The following is a 24,129-nucleotide window of genomic DNA, read 5'->3' as shown; positions in this document are numbered from 1 at the left end:
TGCGTGTCAGTCATAGTTTTTCGTTTTTTGAATGAAGGACGAATAACGACTTTTTCTGTTTTCGTTTTTTTTTCAAATCGGAAAACGAGAAACGACTCCTTTATCTATTTTCCTTTTCCGTTTTTAAATCGAAAAATGAAAGAAAGAAAGGTGCACAGGCCGTGCCCTTGTACTGCGCTTTGTGCCGTTCGTCGCAAGTACCGAACTGCAGTTTTTCAATTAAAACCATTTGCAAAGACATAAATTTTCACCAACGTCATATGGGCCGAGCTCTCGTGTTCTCGTTTTCCACCTCCAGGTTTGGCTCCACTTTTTTGGAAACTGAGTCGCCCTAAGAGTCTCTTACATGGCACAGATACGACCTTAAACAAAACGAAACCCGTCAGTATCAAAAATCAGAATTAAAGCACACCCCCAAAAAAATCATGGAGGAAAAATGAAAAAAAAAATACACGTACATGTAGACTATAATAAGAGCACGGGAAGCTACAGGCATGACATATAAACTGGTTCATATAGTATTTTTTCATAATAGACTGTCTTCACTGACGGGGGGGGGGCTTGGTGACTGCGCCCGACAAATTCACCAGCGACCCCTAAACCGATCGAACGGCTAGCCAGGGAAGTTCCTTGTACATACTGAAGGATAGGCAAGTTACTTATGGATGGGCGGCGGTCAAACCCAGGAAAACCAGTGCAGTTCCCAGTCACAGAATTTCACTCCCAGGCTATGTAAAATATGGATCAAGACACATTTGGGGGGGGGGTAACCGTGAGGGAAGGTCCTTGGTTTATTTTAACTTATTTAAGGACGAAACAAACGGGTTAATATAAGCCAATGAGGTTAAAGGAAGGGAGGCTTACGTCACTCTTTGACAACCAATGAAATGGCAGCAGCTGTAGTAATTTCATATCAATGGTTCAGTTGGATTCTAAAATGTTGTTGTTGTCTAGTGGTGTAGCCACGGGGGAGGGGCCGGGGGGCGCGTGCCCCCCACAAATTTCCGGTGTCCCCATGCGGGTGCCCCCCTGGAAAAACACGGATGAATGGATATTGAACGAGGCTACAAAAGCTTGAGTGCCTCCAAAACCACACCACTGGAAGCTGGTGCTCCCATAAGATGCTGATGCCCAGCACTATTATTGTCTGTTAAATTTGTTCTTTTTTGCAGAGCAACGGCTCCGAAACAATTCAATGAACAAAATGGCTGTGTCCATACAAAACAACCTCCATTTAAGACACTCTGATAAAGGAAGATCCGCTTTTGGGGGGGGGGCTTCCCCCATCCGCCCTTGTGTAAAGTGCGTTAATGTCATTCATTTTACATGGCATTTTACTGTAAATGCAGTGTGACTTGCGTTTTTGTGTATAGGAGTCTAAGCTATTTTTTTCAAGCGAAGTTCCTCCATCTGTTTGTGCACTGAACAAGAAACGCCATGTAACCCCATGGTGTAACGTTATACTCTAAAAACAATTTCCGGCTTAACTCCACGACCACAGACATGAAACACATACATGTACTATATGTCTTGTCTGTGCCCACACTGAACAGCCTCGCATCGAGCAGGGGCGACCTCGGTCTGTCGGGCTGTGAGTGATATAAACACAGAGCTGGGGTTTGTAGCTCTATGATATAAAAGGCTGCAGTCAGCCGTGCAGCCTCCGCGGTGTATGTCACAAGGTTGAGAAGGGAAAGTTCGGAGAGGGTGCACGTAGTTACGGTGCACGTGAAAATGACGAACACAGAAATGCAATCGGCCGTCGCGCCTGCGCGTGACCTAGAGTTAACAAGCGCAACCCGCAGTATTGCGCCACATGCACCGTGTATGTAGAAATCTGTAGATACCTCTACGTTCAGCCCAGATACAATCATCGACCCTCGTGCTTGCAAGCTCTGTAGATTAGAGCGAATTCGCGCCAAATTCACGCTTGGTTTTTACGCCAATTTTAAACAGGGCACTTGACGAGTGTAAGAGGGAAAACAGAACATGGAGGTTATGAAGCGATTCTCCTGCGTGCAGCTCGTGTTCGTGTTGTGCCTCTCCTCTGGACTGGGTAAGTAAAAGCGTACACCTGTCTATGTTCCTCCATGGCTGAAGGCAATTTGCTCAGTGCTGTTACAGTTTCTCCAGTGCTTTGTTTACGTGGAAACGTCTGCAGGACAGAATCCATGCAAGTGTGCACGTGGGTTAACGTTAGTTCCTTGGGGCTAACAGGTTTGAGGTAATTATAGCTGACGTGGGGAATTTACGCTCAAAGTCTACAGCATCTGTCCAAACCATGGGTTGAGTTTCCCGTTGACCGAACTGCCATGCCATGACGTGCCATCGCCATTTCGTGTCCGGCGACACGTGCTCGCACTCTCAACCGTTTGTTTCTGTATTTGGGTAATGCCGGGTGACAAGCCAGAGTTGCCTATCATTTTCGATGAATTCTGTCGTCTGCGGCGGCCGCAAAAGGCGGAGAAAGTTGATAAATGTTCCAGAAATGTAATCTGTACTAGGCACCCTCCCTAACTAATTGAACTGATGCCGTAGTTGGGGCGTTACAGAATTCCGTAGTTTACCGAGAAGTGGCGCGTATTTGCGCCTGCAAGGTGCTATATTCCTTCTAGCAGAAGAGACTGTCTTTCTAGTGACGGTACTGGCATAATAACATACCTGCACAAAAGAACAGAGAAAAAAAGAAAGAAACGTAGCTTAATTACTTGCCAACAATGCGAAATGAATATCATTTGGCAAGTCTCCTAAAGATTGTCTGTCGGCACTCTGAAGCACATAGGCCTAATTGCTAATTCCCAAACGGCTTGCTGACTTGAACAGCGATTCTTGATGCATAAACTTAGAACATTCTATTCACTCCATAGGCCTACATTGATGAAATCAGGTCAGAAATAAAATCTTCATTCTTCGCGGTCGAGTAGGCGACGTTATGGAGCTCTGGACTTAGGAAAAATGCCCTCCAAAATTCAACATGGATTTAACCCTAACCCCCTAGGGTGTGTGTAAAATCGTATTGAAATTGGAGGATTTGGGACTGTTAGGGTTTTAAAGATACGAGCCATGATGCTACTGCTACAGTGCCGCCATACGCATGCTGTATGGGATCAAATTCAAAATGTATTCCAGACTTCAAAAATCATGACGAGTGGAAAGATCAAGGGGGAATTTGCCTAGACTTGTTCCCAGTCTCTTGCCTTCCTTTTGGGTCTGCATGTTCCCTTCATGGTTTGCCTAGCCTTATATGTTGAGACTCATATTAAAGTGGAGCGTGGACAAGGCAATAAGAATGGTTTGTACGGTCCTAGGTTTGTTTAAAGGGGTGTAATGTATCCCTTGAAATTGCACTTTAATTTTGTGCTCCAATTAATCTTATCTTCCAGTTTGTTTTGCCTAGTGCTATTTAAATCTGTATTTTGGAGCCTTTCTGGTTTAGGCTTATCGGCGACTTTGCATATTCATAACAATACTGTGTTACCGAACCTCAATGTTGCATTGATTTGTGCACAAATTTGTGCTGGATTTTCATATTTTGCAATCGTAAATTTCTATCATTCCTTTGGCAATTTTGTTGTTGTGTAAATGTATTGGAATAAGCCTGAGAGCAATCCTTTCCCCGAAATGTTTTAAAAGAACAAACTTGCGGTTCAAAATGGAGCCGAGATGGCCGGTCCAACTGCACCAATATAATAGGCCTGTAGTGTGTGGGGGGGTATTGCTATAATTTGTGCATAATTTTAATAACTGCCTTAATGAATTATAAAACGTTATTATGATTTTTGCCGTCGACTGCTCAGTCAGCAACTTTTTGTGTGTGACTATTGACTGGGTCGTTTTCATTCTAGCTTGACATTAAGCCATTTTATCGTTTGTAATACCACAGCACAATACTCAACTCATTCAAAATGCTCCACTTTCATTAGTTGGTACCTTTGTTCTCCTTTACCCTATGACCTTAGGCATAACTGCCAAGCCGACCAACTCCACTGCGGCAACAATTGTGCTGACTAACACAACCTCTCCTACCCCGGTAACCATTGCAACCTCTCCTACCCCGGTAACCATTGCAACCTCTCCTACCCCGGTAACCATTGCAACCACGCCTACCCCGGTTACCAACGCAACCACGCCGACCCACACAACCAAAGCAACCACGCCGACCCACACAACCAACGCAACCACGCCGACCCACACAACCAACGCAACCACCTCAAGTCCAGCAAGCAACGCAACCACGGAGACGCCGACAACCACAGTGACTCCGGTGCCGCCTGGGGTGGGTAACTGGTCCATTAAAGGCGCCAACGGGACAGTCTGCATGAGGATGTCTTTCGGGGCACAGCTGAACATCAGCTACACTAAAACCGACAAAAGTGTAAGTTAGTTTTGTTTGTTTTTCCCCCAAAACTCGGACACTTCAAACAAAAGTGACATATGGTTCTTCCCTAATATTATAAAGATGAAAAAACAACAACAACTGGAGTTGGATTAGAACCCGTGACCTCCGTAATACGCCACTAGAGCTCTACCAACTGAGCTATCTAGCACTGTTTTGATGGTTCCTCCCATTTTCCAGTGTCAATGTCCACGGGCTCTAGTCGGAGAAGTCTTCAACCTGAACCCCATGTGGCCAAACCATCAAGAAACCTAACCCTGCAACAGCTCAACAGTCCAACTCGATTAAAAGTCAGAATTCATACGTTCAACAGTCCAACAACCCAATTACGAACCAAAAACCCCAAAACTTAACAACCCTACTTTCCATTAACCCAACATATTCAGCAGTGTCAAAAGTCCAACGCCCAACAAGTAACCCCAAACGCGAAACGTCGACGCAACGATCCAACTTTAACAGTCCAACATAAATCAAAGAATCTGTCAACCGAACAATCGGACTCAAATAGTCCAGCAACCCCAAACTCCAGAAGCCAACAGCCCCAAAACACCATAATTAGCCAACCCCCAACCCCCAGTAGCCGAGCTCGTGAGCAACCCAAACAAGCAGAAAACCCAACAACCTTTCATAAAACAACAATCCCTCTACGCAGCAATTCAACAGTCTACCCCCCCACCTAACCGTCTAACACCTCAGCAGTCGTACAACCCATCTGTTTAACACTCCAAAACGTCCAAATTCAAGTGCACACGTCCCGTAGAAATAGGCTTTTGACTTGTTGTGTAATTGTCACCATTTTGAAAACAAAAATCATGTGGCAGTGGCTACACAGTTTTAGGAAGATCACCCTCTTTTCTTCCAGAAGAGCGAAATTTGTCATGGTAGCTTTTATTCACCTCTGTTTTTCATTCCCGTCTTTGCCGTTTTGTATACCGTGATGTCCTCAGCGCGGTACAGTGGTCGTCAATGTCAACCCCAAGCATGCCGATCTCACCAGCGACTGTAACGCGTCATCCACCCGGTCGCTGACGATCTATCCGTTTGGCCTGGTAGACATTGCCTGGCCAATTACCCTGACCTTCAGGCGCCAGTCCGAGGAATACTCTCTGACCAGTTTGGAGGCGTCGTGGGATTACGACATGCGCTTTCCCGACTCAGCACAGAAAGGTAAACAAACACTTAAATATATAAAACGGCCAATCCTCTAATTATGAAACTGACACTCCTTGGTGCCATCGGAGGCCATATTTCTAATGCAACTGATATTTTAGAAAGAGCCCTGAAGACATGCTCACCTTCGTTAAAAGTTTATTTAAAAAAAATAGGAATTTGTCAATTTCTGAACAAGCGAAACCTGCCTGTCCAAATTTGTTCTTGCCTGTCCCCAGGAGAGGTTGCCAGGTGGCATGATGGAATCCTGGGGCTCACAGCTTCCTTTGGTTGCCTCTTTTCCGTTCCCTCTTGGTTAAACATTATAACACTATCATTTTCTTTTCCTGGCAGGTTTTGCTTCTGCTTCAGTCACACAGGACAACTTCTTAATGCAGGAGGTCACGCTGGGAAATTCGTACACGTGCCCTGATCCCCTGACTGTGCTGATGAGCGAGGCCACCCTGCGCCTGTCGCACATGCAGCTGCAACCGTTCGCCGAGAAGGCTGGCGGCAAGTTCGGTCCCGGTAAGAGTCTTTTGACCGGTCGGTGGGTCTGTGGACGGGGCAGGTGCCCCCCTTCATTCGTTGCTTTACATTAGCGTCTGAAAACGGTACACCCCAAAATTGAATGGTGACACGGATACGGTGTCCTGTCATCTGCCAATTGCATTTTTCTTTCTTGCGGTGTGCTCACACCAACGTAAGAAGTAAAGTAAAGACAGTTGCCAGATGGGAGAACAATCATTGTGAAAATGGCGTGACAATCTTGACAGTGACAGGTATTGACTGGTAATTTTATTATGGCTATTTTAGCATTCAGTGATGATTGATATGAATGCAACGCTGACCAGGGATGAATATTACTTGGACTTGGTACTTGGATTAGACTGACTGACGACGGTCACCAAATTGATGAATACACACTTACACGATAGGAACAGCGACACCTATGACAATATATGAAAATATTTGCGTGACACTGAATTAGGAATTTTGATGCTAATGAAGATGTTGATGTGGACTATGATACTGGCAGCTTCCGGTGGCGGTGATTCCAAAGGTGAAGCAAATGATGGAGCTGTCGTTTTCTTGTTTCGATACCTGTTTGCCTTGGGATCTTCCATTCATTCCGGTATACCTCGTCTTTAATCCGCTTTCTGTCCTTTCTGTTTGACAGCTGAGGAGTGCGCATCTGGTCTCAGTCTGACCATCATCATCATCATTGCAGTGGCCGGAGCTGTCCTCCTTGTCGCAGTCGTCGTTTTGATCGCCGTCGTCGCGAGAAGGATGAAGAAGAAATACCGCGTCCTGGAAAATGAATAATTTGCTTTCATTTCCAACGCTTTCAATTTTTACTTTCGCTGCTATTAAATTTTTCGGGATTTTAAGAGTACACTAATTAATTCACTGATGCTGACTTAATCACCCACAGTGTTACACTCGAGTCTCAGCAATCCTTACTTTTAGGACGCCAGAGAACTCACTTATTCAAGTGCTAAACATCTACAGAAACGCACATTTCTCTTAATATAATGTACTCAACAAAACGATGAAAAACTGTGATTGGAAAGACTACAACGGGTAAATCCCAGTTGGATAAACACAAACTGTAAGAAGACAAACCTTTTGTGAAATAGACAAGAAGTGGTGTCCTTAGAGAGAGGATTGCCTGTTCCTGGATCCTAGTCCTTGGCAATAACAACCAGCTAGTAAGAGTTGGGTCTAGCAGGGTCGAAAATATCAGGAGTAAAGTAGGTTTGTGATAACTGGATCGCTGAGCACCCGATCCGACCACCCACCGCTACCTATAAGTGAGGCCTGTGCAGCAAAATTGCCTGCATGAACTGTGATGCTAATATAAGTTTGTATGGTGCAAGACAGTAGGCAGACTGATACGTGAGACTAGTCAGCGTCACGAACATTTGCAAGCGGAAGGCTCCAACAAGCCTCACTTATAAGTTTGCTTACTGTATTGCACCATACGATAATATATTAGCATCACAGTTAGAGCTTGGCTATTTAATAGCTGCACAGGCCTCACTTATAAGTAGCGGTGGGTAGTCGGATCGGGTGCGCCGAGAGCCCCGAACCAAGTTATTGTTACACTATTCTTGGACAAAACCTCAGCTTTAATTATTGCTTAGAGACCTAGCTCTTGCATGAAAGAGTCCGAGGGTATATTATAAAAAAGTTGAGGCAACTGTTAGATTTGAGGATCAGTTTTGTTGCCGTTTCTATCGGGGGCTTTCTTTGTCCGGTGTTGAGGCCTATTTCTTGGCGTACTATTATTCCCGTAGACCCCAACGTGCAATTTTCTTGTACACATGGAGAGCTGAAGTGAATGTGTCATTTCTGATCAGTTGCCACGGTAATGATTTCACACAAAAATCATCCAACCGTTCCCTACGTTTTTGGACGTTGCAGCCGATTAGTCAATGGGTACAACTCCACGGCAACTCATGACATCTCACCTTCGGCACTCCATTGCTTCGGACTCGTATGAGGACTCGACTGCAACACTGTTTACAGATCTGTTTCCAATGACGTCATTTTTGACCGATTTTAAAAGGTTTCAGACTTAATGGATCTCCATTCCCTAGAGCTCCTGCTTCTGAGAGTATTTTGGATTAAGTGAGTTGTAGTTTATGGGTACGGCAACAATTGAAACAGCAATGAAATAATTTTATTTGATTACAGTGCAGTTTTTTTAAGACAGGTCATCACAGATGACCCAATCACGTGACGTTTGTCACACGGGTGCAAAGGATCTACTAATGTATATTGTTGCGTTCATGGAGCACTATCTTACACCTTACACAGTCGTACATTGTACAACACTGATTGAAAGTGAGGTCTCTTGCTAATGTGCATGTTTTCTAATCGCTGTTGCTTTTGCTTGTTTTATTTGTTCAGGTTTTTGGGACGCAGGCGAATTCTTGTAAGAGTTTTTAATAATTGTGAGTTTGACTTAAGGGCTTAGCCACTGTAGCACATAGTTTCAATACTGGATATGCAATTTACAAAGTGTGACGAAGAGAGTGTAATTTGTCACAGGTGTTCCATGCAGTCGTGTAGTATACACAAGAACTTGTGTACTCGGCCTTTGGTGTGTAGAGTTGCAGCCTGGTGGTATTTTGTATTCGAATAAATAGCGTTGGCAGGTCGCCATATCGCAAGATCACAGTCTGTCAAAACAACTATGCACATTTCAATGCACGATTATCTTGGCTGCAATACTTCTGTCGGCTTGACTGATTAGATTCTGGTTGCGGAAATGGATTGTTTTAACTTAATGTTCATTGTGAAATTTTGAAGAAACTTGGTCTGTACTTAGAGCCTTTTCCAAAACTCGTAGTATTCTGCACAAGCCACAGCTTTAATTAGCTAGGCCTTATCTGAGTGATTGTGACTTTCTTGGAATTACTGAAACCCACATTACAAGAGATTTTCGGACTTTTACATTTGCCACTTTTTGTACTACGAAGTTTGGAATTAACAAAACAACAAAGATCACGTTTGAGAAACTCACGCTGTCGCAACATGTCGTTTTTAATGTAGTCTCAATATAATAACAATCTCTGTCTGAAAATCGATGGGATCCAGAACTGAATTTTTTCGGGGGGGGGGGCGTAGGTTGCTGATAAAACTAAGTTTGTTTGCTTTTTGTGCGGGCCAATTGAGGGCCCTTTTGTTTTGGATCATTCTAAAATAGGTCTTGCCATTCAGGTATTAGCGGAGAAGCTATGCTTGTTAAAGGTCGATATATCTTTGATATTTGTAAAATGTTTTAAGATATAGTTGCAGTGAGAAGGCTTCTATTAAGATTTTAGATATCCGATTGTTGTGTAGAGGAGCCAGTCTGGTTTTGTACGTCGCTAATTTTGGCTTGCTGATCTTCACATAACGTTGAATATTATTGAATATTCGTACACGTGACCGATTCCCATTGTGATATGCCAATAGTATTTGACTGGTGCCAAGTACAAAGGATCATTCCTGAACAAGAGTGAAGCAATGCCCTGATATGACCAACAAGTTGAATGGCATTCTATTGTGATTCAGAGAGCGAAGAGTGGTAGTGATGGCTGATATAAAAGGGATATAAAAGGTCACTCCACCCCATAGAGATGTTCTGAGGTTCTTAATTAAGGTGGAGAGTTGGAAACATAGCCAACCAGCCTGAAGTCCTCCAAATGACAGTCTCCCCATTTTGAGGTGTCTGGTACCCAAACTGTGCCACTTATATATGCTCTTTGCAGAACAGCTAAAGACCACAGGGATGCCTTTGACTCCGAAACCGTCACCACCGTGATGAAAAACTTCTATACGCAGATGACTGCCTTTAAAGGCCGAAAGGTTGGTGAAGCAATTGCGCGGACTACTATCTATGCGTGGTTTCCGGCTTACCAACTGGATGTCAAATAGTTGGAGGGTAGTTGAATCCATCCTACTAGATGAAAGGGCCAGGAGTGCTAGAGATGTGGACCTGGACAACCGATTACTTCCTGTAGAGAGAGATCACTTGGAGTGCATTAGGACACACACACAGGCGTACTTGGCATCAAAATAAAGCCTATGGAAAAGAGAAAAAGAGGGGTCTTCTGAGCCATTTGAGCTCTGTTTATGACTCACGTGGGTTGGTGTGCTCATTTTTGCTCCAAGCAAAGAAGATATTCTAAGATGAATGCAGAAAAAGGAAGGAATGAGGAACTAGAGCCAGAACATTGGAGCAGTGGCAGAAGTGGGTGCGTGAGCTACCCGACTTAAAGATTTCAACGTCCCCAGGTGCATCGTACCAGAGTATTTGGAACACCCCCATGTATGCAGCTACATCACTTCTGTGACGCGTCGATGACTGCCTACGGAGCAGCATCCTATATCGGGCTAGTGAACGAGCAGGGACCAATCCACACTTATTCCTGATGGGCAAGTCAATGCCCCCATAAACTCAATGAGAGTTCCACGACTTGAACTTTCAGTGGCAGTTATGGTTGTGTTAACGGACAGTATCCTGCGTCATGAGATGAGGCTGGAGGTCCAGAGTACCACATTTTGGACCAATAGTATGATTGTTTTGCAGTACATTAGAAACAAAACAAAGAGATTCCAAACCTTCGTCACCAATAGAGTAATGTTATCCACGATGGTTCATTGCCGGCTTAGTGGAGGTAGGTAGACACACGCTATAATAACCCGGCAGATGAAGCCTTCAGAGGGCTTGATGCCAAGAAGATATTAAGCCTATTAAGATGGAAACAGGGGCCAGAATTCCGGCAGAAACTGAAAAGGCTGGTCAGTTGAGCCTGAAGCATGTCCAGACCTGCTCGAAGATGACAGAGAAGTAAAGCATGAGGCAAAGGCTTGTATCACCGAGGCAGTTGCTTCAGAAGATACCATCAACAACCTACGTAAGATATTCTCCTGCTGGCATCATTTGAAGAAAGCCGCAGCCTAGTTATTGCGATTCAAGGGGTGGCTCCACAACCACAGACAACAGATCCCACAAATGTCCCTATATACACGCAAGTTCATGAATTGCGGGCATCTGAGAAGGCAATCATTGCATACCTGCAGGACAGGCACTTCACTGAAGAGTTCCCTGTCTTGAAAACAGAACTGAAAGGACAGTATCCAGGAAGAGTGCGGTGTACAGTCCACACCCTGTGATAGGTGATGATAATCTGCTTCGAATTGGAGGTAGGTTGCAAATGGCGCCGCTCACAAATCTAGCAAAACACCCATTGATAGCACCTAGAGAACATCATGTAGCTGAGCTCATCGTCAGACTCTACCATGAGAAGTCTGCACACTCCGGGAGAGAGTGTGTGCTGAGCCTCACGAGAGAGCGCTATTGGATACCCAAAGCACGCTCACTCATAAATGAAGTACTTCGCGAGTTTGTTGTTCGTTAGAGGATCAAGGGAAGGCTGTGTCTCCAGAAAATGGCTGACTTACCTAAAGACAGGTTAACTCCTGGAGACCCTCTTTTCCCCTGCATGGGAGTGGACTGCTTTGGTCCTTTCTATGTTAAGTGGGGACGAAGCCAGGATAGGAGATATGGGTGCTTGCTTACATGCTTAACAACCAGAACAGTACACATTGAAAAGCTTAATGGATTGGACTCAGGCTCCTTCATCAATGTGTCAGTGAGGTTCTCAACAAGGAGGGGAATGCCAAGGAGCGAGGATACGTTCTGATAATTGACTAACTTTGTTGGTGGTGAAAGGGAGCTGAGAGAATCAATCCAGAAGTGGAACCAGAGTGACAAAACAAAGGAGTACTTGATGTTGTTGAACGAGATTGAATGGTTATTCAATTCACCCACAGCCTCACATGTGGGGAGCATTTGGGAGCGCCAAATCAGAACAGTTCGCAAGGCCATCAACGCTGTGCTCAAGGACCAAGTACTGGACGATGAACGGTTGGACACCTTACTTTGTTTGTAAATGGTCGTCCAATCACCCCTGTCTCCAGTAGTCCCGCAGACGTAGGAGCTTTGTCTCCGAAACATGTACTGCTGCTCAGAGCTGGCAAGCCTGCACCCCCGGGAAACTTCATTAATCAAGATGCATATGGAAGACGCTGGAGGTACGCGCAGCTGCTTGCAAACAACTTCTGGAAGCACTGGCTACGAGAGTATCTCCCTACTCTGCACCTAAGATAAAAGTGGATTGATCCGCCAAGGAACTTGCTTCCAGGGGACACCGTGCTGACCATGGAGGAGACTACACCGAAGAAGAACTGGCCCTTGGGACTTACTTGTCATAAAGACGTTTCCAGGCAAGGATGGACGGTTGAGATGAAAACTTACCAGAACGTTGTGGTCAGACCTGTCTGCTTGAATCTGCAGACTGAGATTTGAAACAATTGGGACAAATGTCAGAATGATGCCTGACTGTACGACGTACTCTGATAATCTTAGCGTCCTCTGCAGTCTGTCACTAAGTCAAATAGACAACTTATTCACTTCTGTTTTAATTTTATTATGAAGTTTAAAATAAGTTAGTTTTAAGCTTGCAAAAAACAAGCTTTTTCAGTCCAAAATAAGTGAGCTCAAGTTTGTTTTCGAGTTTTTTGTTCGTTAAAAGTTGGTAAAATAATGTTCACATTATTTTTTAAGGGGATAAAAGTTTGTTTGCTTTCTGTGTGAGCCAATTGAGGGCGCTCTTGTTTGGGATCATTCTAAAATAAGTCTTGCCATTTAGGTATTAGCAGAGAAGCCAATTTGAGGTATTGCTTGTTGAAGTTTGATATCATTGATATTTGTAACATGTTTTAAGATACAGTTGGGGCGATTAAGCTTCAATAACAAGAGATTTGGATTGTTGTGTAGAGGAGCCATTCTGGTTTTGTACGTCGCTTATTTTGGCTTACTGATCTCCATATAACGTTGCATATTATTGAATATTCGTACATTGACCGATTCCCGTCGTGATTGGACTTTGATAGTTGAGTATATCGTTTGGATTGTTTATCACACAACACATAACTACTCTGTTTAAAAGCATGGCCATCTACGAAGTGTCTTCAGGGTTATAATACAGCAAAGTTGAGGAAATTGAACTATTACCTCGTTCCAGCGACATGTGTAAACAGTTGAATCTATGTTGCTGATCTGCTCTGGTGAATTGAGATTGCTCACGTTTGTCACAATAAAGTAGTGAACAGGAGATTGTGTATCCAAGCTAATTTAAGTTTCAGTGACAAACAGTGAACAATTTTAACCCTACACAACGAAATCCATCACAAGGGGGGACCCCTTTGGGCGTCTGCATACTTAAAGAGGTCACGAAATAGAACCAGAAATGCGTCCTCTCTATTCATGATTGTGAAAAAAAGACAAAGGAAAAAACACACAAACTTTTCCAGGAGGCTGGCCAGCTTCCTGGAAAACACAGCGCTGGGTTGCTCTGTTTTCCGGATCCGCCCTTGAAAAAAAGTTCACATGAGCTGAAAGATTATGTGCAACAGGTACGGTGAGAGGAAATACAACAGTGCACACATTTCTGCCCTACATGGATTGATGAGTGCTTTGGCGCTTGGAGGATTTTTTCATTACATATTTTTGAGTTATGTGATGAATTAAACATCTCTCCAGAACTTAACCACCCATCTTGCTACCAATAACTTTACTCCTAAAACATTAAGTGGCATGAATAAAACATTTTATGTCAGCCCTTCGCCTTGCAAATATTTGTCTGTCATATGCCTAGTAATCAGTTTTAATGAATTATGGCATTTTTAAGTACGTCGGGACAGTTTTATTACGGGAATAAACATGTGCTTGGCTGGTCTTAAACGTGCGTTTGAGACTGGCTCAGGAGAATGAACACGACCAGTGCCCAAGCCGCAGGCGAGGGCATCATCAGCGTTCATTCTCATGAACCATTCTCCTGAACCGCGACCAAGCATACATGTATATATTTAGTCCCATTCCTAAATACTTTTTTATTCAGAATCAAAAGAAGTCAATAGTTTTGAATAGGACCTGGTGGTCTAGGCCTATGCATTTATATAGACGCATATACAAACGCATAAACCTCCAGGCTTGCGCGTAAAGCTGTGATTTTGAAAAACCGCGCGTTCAGTGAACATTACGCGCAGCCCACTTACATTGCCTGCATTTGTTTACATGTGCTCCAAAAATTTGGGGGTTTTTTGGCTTTTCGATACTGTTATTTCTTCTTTATAAGCGTTGCAACCGCATCGGTTTGAATGTGCATAAGGCCATATTAAGTAAATAGAATTTTTTTTTTTACAATCGAGCAATGGCTTCATAGAATTAGAAAGCTGGAATTCTTCAACTGTGTGTAAATTCCGAGGGGTGAATGTGAACATAGTTTTGATTTTAGTCGGGAGCGTCGCAGATCACGGAATTCTCCTGCAGTTTTGAAAAGGAGCTGAAGGCTATGCGTTTATATGTCTGTGGAATAGACCGGTTCGGTGACAAAAATTTGGAGCCATTACTGCTGTGTCTCCACGCACGTTTACAGATGAGATGTGCAATGAAATACTTCCTCAGCCAATGGGGGTGCACTACTAAACCAAATCACGCGTTGCGTCAAGTTTAGGAATGCGCGCCTGAATGAAGGGGGACACCGCAAGTACTGGCGTCAGCCAATCGGTCTATACCTCGTGATTTGGGGCAAGCTTTTGCATAGCGCCCACCATCTCTGGTTGCTTTGTGCTCTTCTTATCCATTGAAAACAGTGTATTGGTGCATGGCGTCTCTTACGTAATTAAGTAAAAGCTTGCCCCAAATTGTGAGGTAAAGCAACAGCGTCCTTAGTGTGGAGAATCTCGGGTGTCATGTTCACCTGAATTTAAAGAACTCAGTGCACCAGATCTTTAATCAAATTAAATCGCGAAAGGCTTCATGGCCGCCGCGAAGGCACGTATAATACATAGCTGCTGAAGCCAAAGGACATTCTCCTCTCCTGAATAATTACCAGTCAGCAAGCATGGCTAGGCCATCTGTACCCAAGTGCCTACCACCATCAGGCTTACGGGGAATTACTTTTTAATCCCACTAGACATATTGTGTCTAGGATAGGATTTTGAATATTTGTTTTTGAATGGAACACTCTGAGCAAGCGTGAGTGGAAGTCGAATATAAATATTTGCACACACAATTCGCTCTCTGCTGCATAATGTCTCGCTGCAATTTTGGTACGCGTATTAGCATAAAATAAAAATAACACCAACAATTAAACCAAAGTCTCGTTTTTGCCTAAGGACCTTATACAACAGGAGACCGACAAACAAGATCATTAAAAGCTATGACGCTGAAACAATACATGTATTGTGGACTACATGTGAATATACCAACAATAATTAACCATAAGCATCGTACAGAAATACTGGACAAATAATGAGGCAATACGTGGATAAAAGTTGAAAAGGAAGAGAACATAGACATAATATTTTTTAAGTGATCCCGTTTCGACTAGGTCCATCGGCCATGTAATGTGTTAGTGAACGATTTGTCCATGTAACAGGATTTTAATTATAATCTACATCATCTATATTACTTACACGGCAGACTTAAAACTCAGGTTGTCGTTGGATATCAGGATAATTGTAAAGGTTAACGTTCCCATAAGACTTACTTGAGCCCATGCTTTAAGTCAAGGTATTCCAAAGTGGTTAAGGCCTGCATCAGTCAGTATTTCGACGTCCTGGGGGGGTGCTCACTCCAACTCGAACTCTCCTCGTAGTTAATCCAAATTTCGGGAATAATTTAGTACCACAGTCTAAACTAGGTCTTAAAATTGACCATTTCAATTGTGTACTCGGAAACTGCATTTTGACCAAGGTCTACGATGCCTTCATACCCTCCATGGGGGCAGGGCGCTGTAGCTAGGGTCTTAACCCAGAGCTGTATATAGAGAGAGCGGTGCCAAATTCTGACTATGGAACCAAAATGGCTGCTCATTGTGGGTGCAGTACATGCAGATATTATGTGCAACAGCTATTATGTCCTCGTGTACTGACGAATTATCACCCTTTTGGTTCCCCCATAGAGGACGGACACAGAAGGAGTTTGAACTGCCCGGGCTGTAACATCTGGCCAATTACCGCTTTCTGGCATGCCCAGTATGTTCATAGCCACTGCGCAGCGAGCGCTACGCACCACCTATTCCACAACCACAAAACCCCTTTATACCCTATGATCTCCGCCGCAATTTGTCGATGGTAATCTGCTTTCTCAAAACTTTGTGCACTGAGGTATAGGAATATTCATGCATTTGTTGGTGCTTGGTATGATCACATAAGAACATCAAATTTAATGCCTGCGCAGTTGCTTGTATTATCCCGTGCGCCCTAAATGTACATGTGCAGTCATTGCCCTTTCTTCTTCAACGCTTTCTTCTGGAGTTATTTTTATTATGGCATTTGCACAAAAGCGTTTTTTACGAGATTTCATGCTCATTCCCGGTGATAAAATAGTGCATTTGTTCCTTATGAACTTAACTTTCCAGCAGTACTGGTAGTCAACATTTTTTGGCCATTCTTAGCCACATTCGAATCAAGTCTTTGAAAACTGATGTATTGGAGGGAGGAGAATAAAATTACAAACTTCATGGGTAATGGAACAGTGTCTCAAAATTAAAAGAGGTTGTTCACTATGGCAAAACTAGGTCTAATATCAGAGATTTTTCTTTCTTTATTTCTTGGTGACAGCAATAATTTTTATTTCATTGCGAGCAAAAAAACTACTGGTATTGCTAGAATATTACTGGCCCTGCTTGTCCGGCTAAGATGAAGGCAGTAATCAGGCATTTTTGGAATATTTTCTATTAATCGTCTGACAAGGCGGCGACCATCATTGAACACTTTGAAGTGCCAGAGTTGCAACTCCTGTGTCCTTCCTCTATTGGTACAACAATGGGTTCAGATCCTTTCCAGTGTGGAAATATGTTCCTGGTTCAAACATTTGAACAAAACTTTGAAACCCTACACCCCTGTAAATTATCTAAATGATTATTTTTTACATTGCTGTGTCTGTAATCGTGTGCTCATTTCCGGACCTCACATTTAAATCGTTTGATCGGTCTTTTCGAAAGCAGCGACAGACTAAGCCGTAGGCGGCCTCACGAAAGCCCGGCAGTCGCCACCAGTAAATCACTGGATCGGCCAGTGCGTTCAGACTGTACACAAGAAGTGCGACGGCGTAATAGACTCTGAACCCCCAGTTGACCTGAAGAATGTCTTGGTTGTAGAAAACGATTAGTATGTTGACGTCAGCTGGTATCCAGCAGACTAGAGACACAGCGCATATGATCGAGAAAGTGACCAACATGCGACGCGTCTGGCGGTATCGAGTATCGTTCTGCTCGACGTCGGTGTCGATAGCCGGACTTTCTGCAAGAGGCGGCGCGTAGCGTTTGATTTTGAAAAACACGAGTACATACACTACCGTAGTGATGGACCAAACGATTATTTCCCCTATAGATCTGACGACTGCATGGAAGACGTCGAAACTGTTAATAGTACTACCGAGCATTTGAGGAACAGTAACGCCGATGGCAAAACACCACATGAGAACACAAACGATGAACAATCGAACTGATTTCACAAGAGCGTCATAGCGCGACGGTGGCATCAGGGACAAGGCGAGGTAGCGGTTGATGGCGACAGCAAGGACCGTCAAGGCATTGACGATGGAGCATATCTGCAGTAAATCTTCGACAGTGGAGTTCTTATTATACCAGGGATACACCGACGCCACTGAGGCAAAACCGAGGTCGGCCAGCGCCAGATTAAAGACGAAAGCGTAGTACTTAATGCGGAGATGTCTAGTTCCAGCGAAGACCAGAATCACCAGAAGATTCGCTGCCACGGCCAAGACCGAAAACGTAAACACCAGAGTGAATATAACTCGGAGGTAGTCTACGGTCATGATGACTGTTCTCTGCAGGATCTACCCAAAGGGGAAACAAATGAAAAGAATGCTCATTTTGCTGGCTCCATAACCTCCTTTGGGATCATTATAGCTGCAGCAGTTCTGTCGTTGGAAAAACTTTTAACTGTATTATTATTTTCTGGCTTTCAAAATCTATAGAGGAAAATGGAACCTAAAGAGAGCTGAAACGACAGGCTCTGAAAGTCTCGTAGCTTGGCGACGTGGAATTTTGTTTAAGACCCAATCAGGTCTATAAAAATAGTGGGCAAAATATATTTAAAAAAACAAAACAACAACAATGGGTGGAACCATTGACCTTAAGTTCCTGAAGCTGCAAATAACAGTAATTGATGGGCTTTTATATTTACCTCCGTCGGACGTTTCTTGAGGTGATACTCAGGCTGAACACGGTAGCCTAGCGTGTGCCTACCAAAGAGGTTGATTACGGTACCCGCTGAAATGGGTTTTGGCAGAGGTGCACTTTCTTACGCAAGTACTTATGTAGACACCATTCCGCCTTACGTTGTAAATAATAATATAATCCAACCCGGTCGTCCTGTCACGCATGCGCTTTTCGTGTAAGCATGGCCTCCAGCTGTACGTTGTAGTCACTGAAGTCAGTCGGACAACACAAATCAGTTACGTTTACAAAGCAGCATCTAAACAATCTTTCCATTTGAATAATTTATGGAGACGTTTAGAGACCTTGAGTTAATCGGTGTCTATCGACGCTGTATCAAGTGTGCGACAAGGCAAATAATGTCTTTATTAAAATGTACGCCGAGTGACTTCTCTTGAGACGTATGGATTAGTGCAAGGGAGTCTTGATAAATAATGCATTTAGCGTGTTATTGAATATATTAAAGTTATTGAAGAAATAGATTAAATTCTAATTGCCTATGAGTTGCTGGTATGATCAAGGTTTCTAAGCGTGAAATGAGATGATCTGATTATACTAAGAAAAAAAGGTCCTCTCCGAGCTGCCACAGAGTAATCTCTAAAAGACAATGTCTCAAACCAATCATAAAAATTGCAAAGTTACCATTTTCGACAGTACTTGGTACCATAACTGGTTACAAGAATCGACGAGAGAATCTACAAAGAAAAGGGTAAGCAAACACAAGAAGGATTATTAAGCATTAGTAAATTATAATAACGCAAAATTAAAAAGAAGAAAACTGGGCCATTGAAACAGGCTGTACTAAATGTGGTCAGACCTTGAATACAATAAAACAGTGTTAAGAATACTGAATAATACTGAATGTAACATTAACGTAAAATAAATGTATTCTTTGCATTAGAATTAGCAGTGATGCCAGTTTTCAACTATTTCACTACGGCCCCTGGTCGCTCAAGGATATGTTGTTGTCCGATCTGACTATGCCGCCGTTAATAAAATGATGTTTTTACATGCCAATAATCAAAACGAGTAAGTAATATATCTCCTTATTATGCGTCACAGAGCCAACGAATAAGCAGGCTAAGGAAAGATAAAAGACTCCGGTTTCTGGTCATAGGCTTTGTCCAAAGGTGATGCAGTGACGTGGTTTTTTCCTCCTTTTTTTCTTTAGAAGTGATGTACATTCCATATACTTTAGACTCCGGTTTTAAATGAAATTCTCACGAGGTAGCAGTATATGACATTTTTGGCACAATTTGCTTTCTGCTTTAGCTTAGAGGAAACAAGTTGCACGTCAAATAGCCCATGAAGAAAAAAATGAAAACAGTTCAGTTCCAGAGTCAAAATGAAAAGAAAATTCTCATGAGGTAAATGATAAACTGTGCTCATTGTTTTCTTGTTTAGGTTATAAGAAACAAGCTGCATATAACAATTCAGCTCCGAAAATAAAATCGCCTCTCACTCTAATCTACCTTTGTTCTTGGCAAGTGACGATGCATGACTCGTTACATGTATGGTTGTCATAACGCGATGTTCATCGCCACTGCATGCACTGCATGCGTACCGCCACTGCCTCGCCGACACTGAAATAGACTGGCCCCTCACAGTTTGTTGCTTAAAAGCGTTTTCAATTTGTATACGTGACCAGGACGTTAAGACCACTTCGTTTGTCTGGCTCACAGATGTGGGCCTGGTCCGAATCAATTAGCTACGGCCGGAAATTACACCGAGTATTTGGCAGCATCCACAGCCAGTTCCCATAGAATCATGCGCAATATCAAGCCGTAGCCAACTGATTTGGACACTGTCTTCGTCTAAAGATACATCAATGATGTCATCTGATAAGAGTGCTCGACTGAAATGCATGGAAGCCTAGGGGGACTCCTTCACCGTACATATTACTCCACCGCACCCATCAAAAACACGTTAAAATTACACGGTAGCAGAATTCCTGCCGATCATGCAAGTTCAGCGGCTTCTGGAAATCGTTTTATGCAAAATAAAAAAAAATCTTTATTTTGGCGACGCCCGGGTCTACGGCGACGCGCGCGATGGCCAGAAACCGGAGAATTTTTTGGGCCTAAACGTCGATAACGTAATCAAGACAGCGTGTTAGCCTTATACAAAACGAACCGGAAAAAAATCATCTTTTCCAACAGGAAACAAACCGAAAATCAAAATAAAGGGGGGGGGGAAGAAAAGTGAGCACTGCGAACTGCAACCAAGGGCGTCCTCCATATCATTCCTTTCCTATACCAACTACTCCCGCGCGCACGACCCCACATCGTGCTATTGAATAATGTTACTCGGGGGCCTATTATAATACATCATTGGCGTCCTTTATACCGTGGCATTTCTTTCTGTAAAAGGTCCGTTCATCATTAATACAGCAAGGCGACGGTATGTGAATATACGTGTGATGAATACGGCGTTCCTTGCATGTTCTCTGCAATTAGTCACAGTCCATGCGGAGTTTTTGCGTGGCCGCCAGATCTGAGATTGTAGAAAGAATAAGAATCGGTATCAGTGAGATAAATGAGGAGGGGGGGAATGTAGAAAGAGAATTCATTTAACTTAGCACAGAGAAAAGAGCAAAGTGGTCAAATGACACGTGGTCAGCCTGATTTTGAGACTTTTCTAAAATCATCTAATTTCTCTCCAAATAATTCGGAAATGTAATTAAGCAACAGAGCCTTCTATTGGTGCAACAAGCTTCAAAAGAGTTCATATTTCCTACCCAGTAATAAAGAGGAAAATAATGTCTAAACAGGAACCAGCCTAACGATGAACGGTGCTATACGCTTTGGCAATGAGCCAGATTCTTGAAACCGCGAGGATTAATGCGCGAGTATTGTACAAACCAACAGCGGATCAGTTGCGTGCATATTCGTTTGTAATTAACAATCTGCTAACTCATGAAGGAGTGTGAGAGAGTAAATAACTCTCATTTTAACTTGTCACGTAATACCTCTCACGTTTTGGCAAATAACTCACCTTGGTTGTCGCATCTATCGACAATGATGTTCTTGCACGGAAACACCTCTGCAATCAGGTCATAAAGGGGCCGGTCGTAGTCGTGAAGCGCCTCCCGGGTGTAAATGAGGTTATTCACGTCGTCGATGAATTCCTTACGCGTCTTCACGTTAAAGAAGGCCTGCACCCCTTCCGCGAAGTATTCTCTGTGGTTCTGCCTAGAGTAAGTGCCCTTCCAGAGCCCCTTGACCTGCGTAGCTTCCCGGTAGGTGTCCTCAAGTCTTTGGTTGAAGGTCGCATCGGCTTCCTTAAGCGCGACGAGGTGGATGGCGTGGCTAAACTCGTGCACCAGTACATCCTCTTCCCACCAGCCGTCGTGCCAGTAGTCCGCGCAGAGAAGATTCTCCTCCCCGTCGGTCGAAATCGGCCGGCTCGGAATGCCGCCCAGCGCCCTAGCCCGCTGGTTCCACAAGTCGCTCAGGTAGCTGTGCTCAGGGATGTCAGTGGTCTTTTCGTGCTCGCCGATGACGCCCACCCGGCCGTATGAGTCGTACATGGCGTCCCGCACGTCCTTGCGATCGGCCAAGAGGAAGCGCACCACGTAGCAGGCCCGGGTCAGCGCCGCGTCCTGCGGCGCGTCCGACGAGATTATAGGGATGCCGTAGGCGTGGGTGTACTTACGGTAGAAGTTGGCCAAGGGAAATTCAGCACGGATGTCATCGGGGAGAAGGGTGACATTTTGGCAGTCCCATGTATCCCAGGCAACACCCCGGCCCGTTCTCCTCTCTTCAAGTTGATCGAACCGTCGTTCAAATGGCTCATCTTCAGCTCGGCCAAGCTCATGACCGAAATCTAAATAGCAGGTAGATTACTGTCAGATCTTATGCAAATTTCTTTTATTTTTTACTAGAGATGTCTTTACTTTTGAACGTTTGTGACAAACGGAACATTCTTAGATAGAACGTTTCATTCTGTTTGACAAAGTATTTTTTGCCAATGCAGTTGTTTCTTTCGTATATTTTGGTGTTTCAATCACTTCAACACTGCTCATACCTTTTGGCTTAATCTCTCAAATCACCTGGTATTCTGGGTGTAGCCAGGGAGCAAGGGGGCCGTGCCCCCAAACTGCGATGAAACAGTTTTATTATATTTGATATAAAAACAGCAACAACATGCACGATGTGAGTGGTCATGCTTTGGCCATTGTGCAGGAATATAAAAACAGGATTGTTTTTTGAATTTCACTCAGCAACATTTACAACCATTGCTAAGCCTCTTGGTAAAGTCTGTGCCCGTTAATGGCACGCAAACATTCCACAGCCACTTGAAACTTACAAAAAATATTCGCCTGAACAGCACTCAACACCAAAGAAGCGATGGCGAAATTCATAGCCTTGAAGTTCATTCGCGACAAGACAGTCGAATCGTTGACTACGTAGTTGAACGTTAAGGTAGTTATAGCAGCGGCGCGTCCCTGCTGTCGCGAGGCCTTGCCCCTATATAAGCCAAAGTCTCCAGGTCACCAACTGTTACATCTCTTTTAACAAAAATGTATCGAGTGTCTCAACACACGATACACAGTCACTCAAGATAATGAGAGGAACATCAGTTCTGCAGAGCGTCGACTCGCAAGTGGAATCGAACAGATGTTGCCACAGGAAGTCGTTACATCATGCACACGCCTTACAATTTCCTATGGTATCCCCTTACCCATCAAAACACTATAATTTACTGGTGACATTTATTACAGTGAAAATATCGGGTACTTGTCGTTTGAAACACGTTTCCGCTGTACTGTTTTATTTTCCCATGCTGTTCAGCCTGTATACAGTCACACGTGACTTAATTAGGCAGCGCGCATGCTTGCTGGTAGGTTAAGCCTTATCGGCCATACCGCTGGGCCACATTCCACTGACCTGTTGCATTAATTTGCGTGCTAAGCAAGAAACAGAAATTTGCCCATGTCAGAACTCCGCGCAGACAACTTCAATAATTCACAAAGATTGCTCGGACTGAGTTCAGCATGGCAAAATAGGCCTAAATTATTTTGTTGTTAAAGCAAATTTTTCCATATCTAGTCAAAGTCAATATGAGATTAAGCACTAGTTTGCCCACCTTTTACCTACTGTAGCTTTTTTTCATATTTCTACTCCAATCAAAACGACCTTGCTGTGCCATTGGACTGGGAGGTTTAAGAAATGACCGCTTAAACAAACGTACATGTACGCGATAAACTATTCTTGGAAAAAGTAATCCCACCTCTTAAATTCAAAAATATACTGCACGAGTTTTTGTAAACGAAAGCATGTAAATGTATTTTTGCTCGGGATGTAAGGATTTCATTGATGATTACACAAATGTTTCCTAAAGAGGAAACAATCTGTGGGATTATATGAGGCTTTGTGAGTAGGAAAAGCGTGGGAACAACACACTCCACGTTAACAAGATTTTATAATTTCCGTACTTCATTCGTTAAAATCATCATGTTATAAAAATATTGAAGATCTAAACGAAAAAACGAACCTTTTTGAAACCTGTCTGTATACCTATCCACAGGAATGGCTCTAAGTAGAGTTGTGTAGACAGGGCGTTTCCGGTTTCTGGACCCCACTGCTTTGTTTCCCTTTCAAGTAAGATCTGTAGAATCAGCCCCTTGGACAATTTATTTTTTAAAGGGCAAACGCGAAATCTAAAATGCTCCCCTCATTATTTGTCTTGTCTAGAGGTCTCTGTTAGCCACGTATTGAATCTGGCAAAAGTGAACATTATAAATATGTATTATCAATATAATCTGTAGTGCAG

The 24,129-nt window shown here is 43.5% G+C and overlaps 3 protein-coding genes across 4 annotated transcripts; 1 reads left to right on the top strand and 2 right to left on the bottom strand.

Annotated features, from left to right (window-relative positions):
• The first annotated feature begins 1,790 nt into the window (after positions 1-1,790).
• Positions 1,791-9,072, top strand: LOC110980987 (uncharacterized). Its single transcript, XM_022238104.2, has 5 exons — positions 1,791-2,056; positions 3,960-4,375; positions 5,344-5,563; positions 5,900-6,073; positions 6,726-9,072. The coding sequence occupies exons 1-5, from the start codon at positions 1,990-1,992 to the stop codon at positions 6,869-6,871; spliced, it is 1,023 nt and encodes a 340-aa protein (XP_022093796.2). The 5' UTR covers positions 1,791-1,989; the 3' UTR covers positions 6,872-9,072.
• Positions 9,073-14,804: 5,732 nt separating this feature from the next.
• LOC110981005 (tachykinin-like peptides receptor 86C) lies at positions 14,805-18,673 on the bottom strand. Its single transcript, XM_022238127.2, has 2 exons — positions 18,323-18,673; positions 14,805-17,972 (listed from the first exon to the last, which is right to left on the bottom strand). Exon 2 carries the CDS (start codon positions 17,949-17,951, stop codon positions 17,040-17,042), a length of 912 nt encoding a protein of 303 aa, XP_022093819.1. The 5' UTR covers positions 17,952-17,972; positions 18,323-18,673; the 3' UTR covers positions 14,805-17,039.
• A 103-nt stretch (positions 18,674-18,776) lies between these two features.
• On the bottom strand, positions 18,777-23,107 carry LOC110981000 (uncharacterized). 2 transcript variants are annotated; one of them, XR_015427692.1, is made up of 4 exons: positions 22,663-23,107; positions 21,349-22,179; positions 19,827-20,847; positions 18,777-19,049 (listed from the first exon to the last, which is right to left on the bottom strand). XR_015427692.1 is itself a non-coding variant. In XM_022238119.2 (3 exons), exons 1-3 carry the CDS (start codon positions 22,730-22,732, stop codon positions 20,807-20,809), a joined length of 942 nt encoding a protein of 313 aa, XP_022093811.2. In that variant the 5' UTR covers positions 22,733-23,107; the 3' UTR covers positions 18,777-20,806. The 2 variants fall into 2 exon arrangements, 1 of the variants encoding a protein (XP_022093811.2); XM_022238119.2 differs by having other exon boundaries at positions 18,777-20,847.
• Positions 23,108-24,129: the final 1,022 nt, after the last annotated feature.

This window comes from Acanthaster planci, linkage group LG14 (assembly GCF_054643075.1).
Source record: "Acanthaster planci isolate LZ-2023a linkage group LG14, COTS_SCS, whole genome shotgun sequence".
Classification (NCBI taxonomy): Eukaryota; Metazoa; Echinodermata; class Asteroidea; order Valvatida; family Acanthasteridae; genus Acanthaster; species Acanthaster planci.
This window is presented reverse-complemented; position numbering and strand designations above follow the sequence as displayed.

Excerpts from the sequence above, each read along its gene's own strand:
- LOC110980987 (XM_022238104.2), top strand. The coding sequence starts at position 1,990 with ATGGAGGTTATGAAGCGATTCTCCTGCGTGCAGCTCGTGTTCGTGTTG. Across the intron at positions 2,057-3,959 it reads GTGCCTCTCCTCTGGACTGG|GCATAACTGCCAAGCCGACC; the intron begins GTAAGTAAAAGC and ends CTATGACCTTAG. Across the intron at positions 4,376-5,343 it reads ACACTAAAACCGACAAAAGT|CGCGGTACAGTGGTCGTCAA; the intron begins GTAAGTTAGTTT and ends TGATGTCCTCAG.
- LOC110981005 (XM_022238127.2), bottom strand. The coding sequence starts at position 17,951 with ATGACCGTAGACTACCTCCGAGTTATATTCACTCTGGTGTTTACGTTT.
- LOC110981000 (XM_022238119.2), bottom strand. The coding sequence starts at position 22,732 with ATGAACTTCAAGGCTATGAATTTCGCCATCGCTTCTTTGGTGTTGAGT. Across the intron at positions 22,180-22,662 it reads TGTTCAGGCGAATATTTTTT|ATTTCGGTCATGAGCTTGGC; the intron begins GTAAGTTTCAAG and ends CCTGCTATTTAG. Across the intron at positions 20,848-21,348 it reads CGATAGATGCGACAACCAAG|ATCTGGCGGCCACGCAAAAA; the intron begins GTGAGTTATTTG and ends CTACAATCTCAG.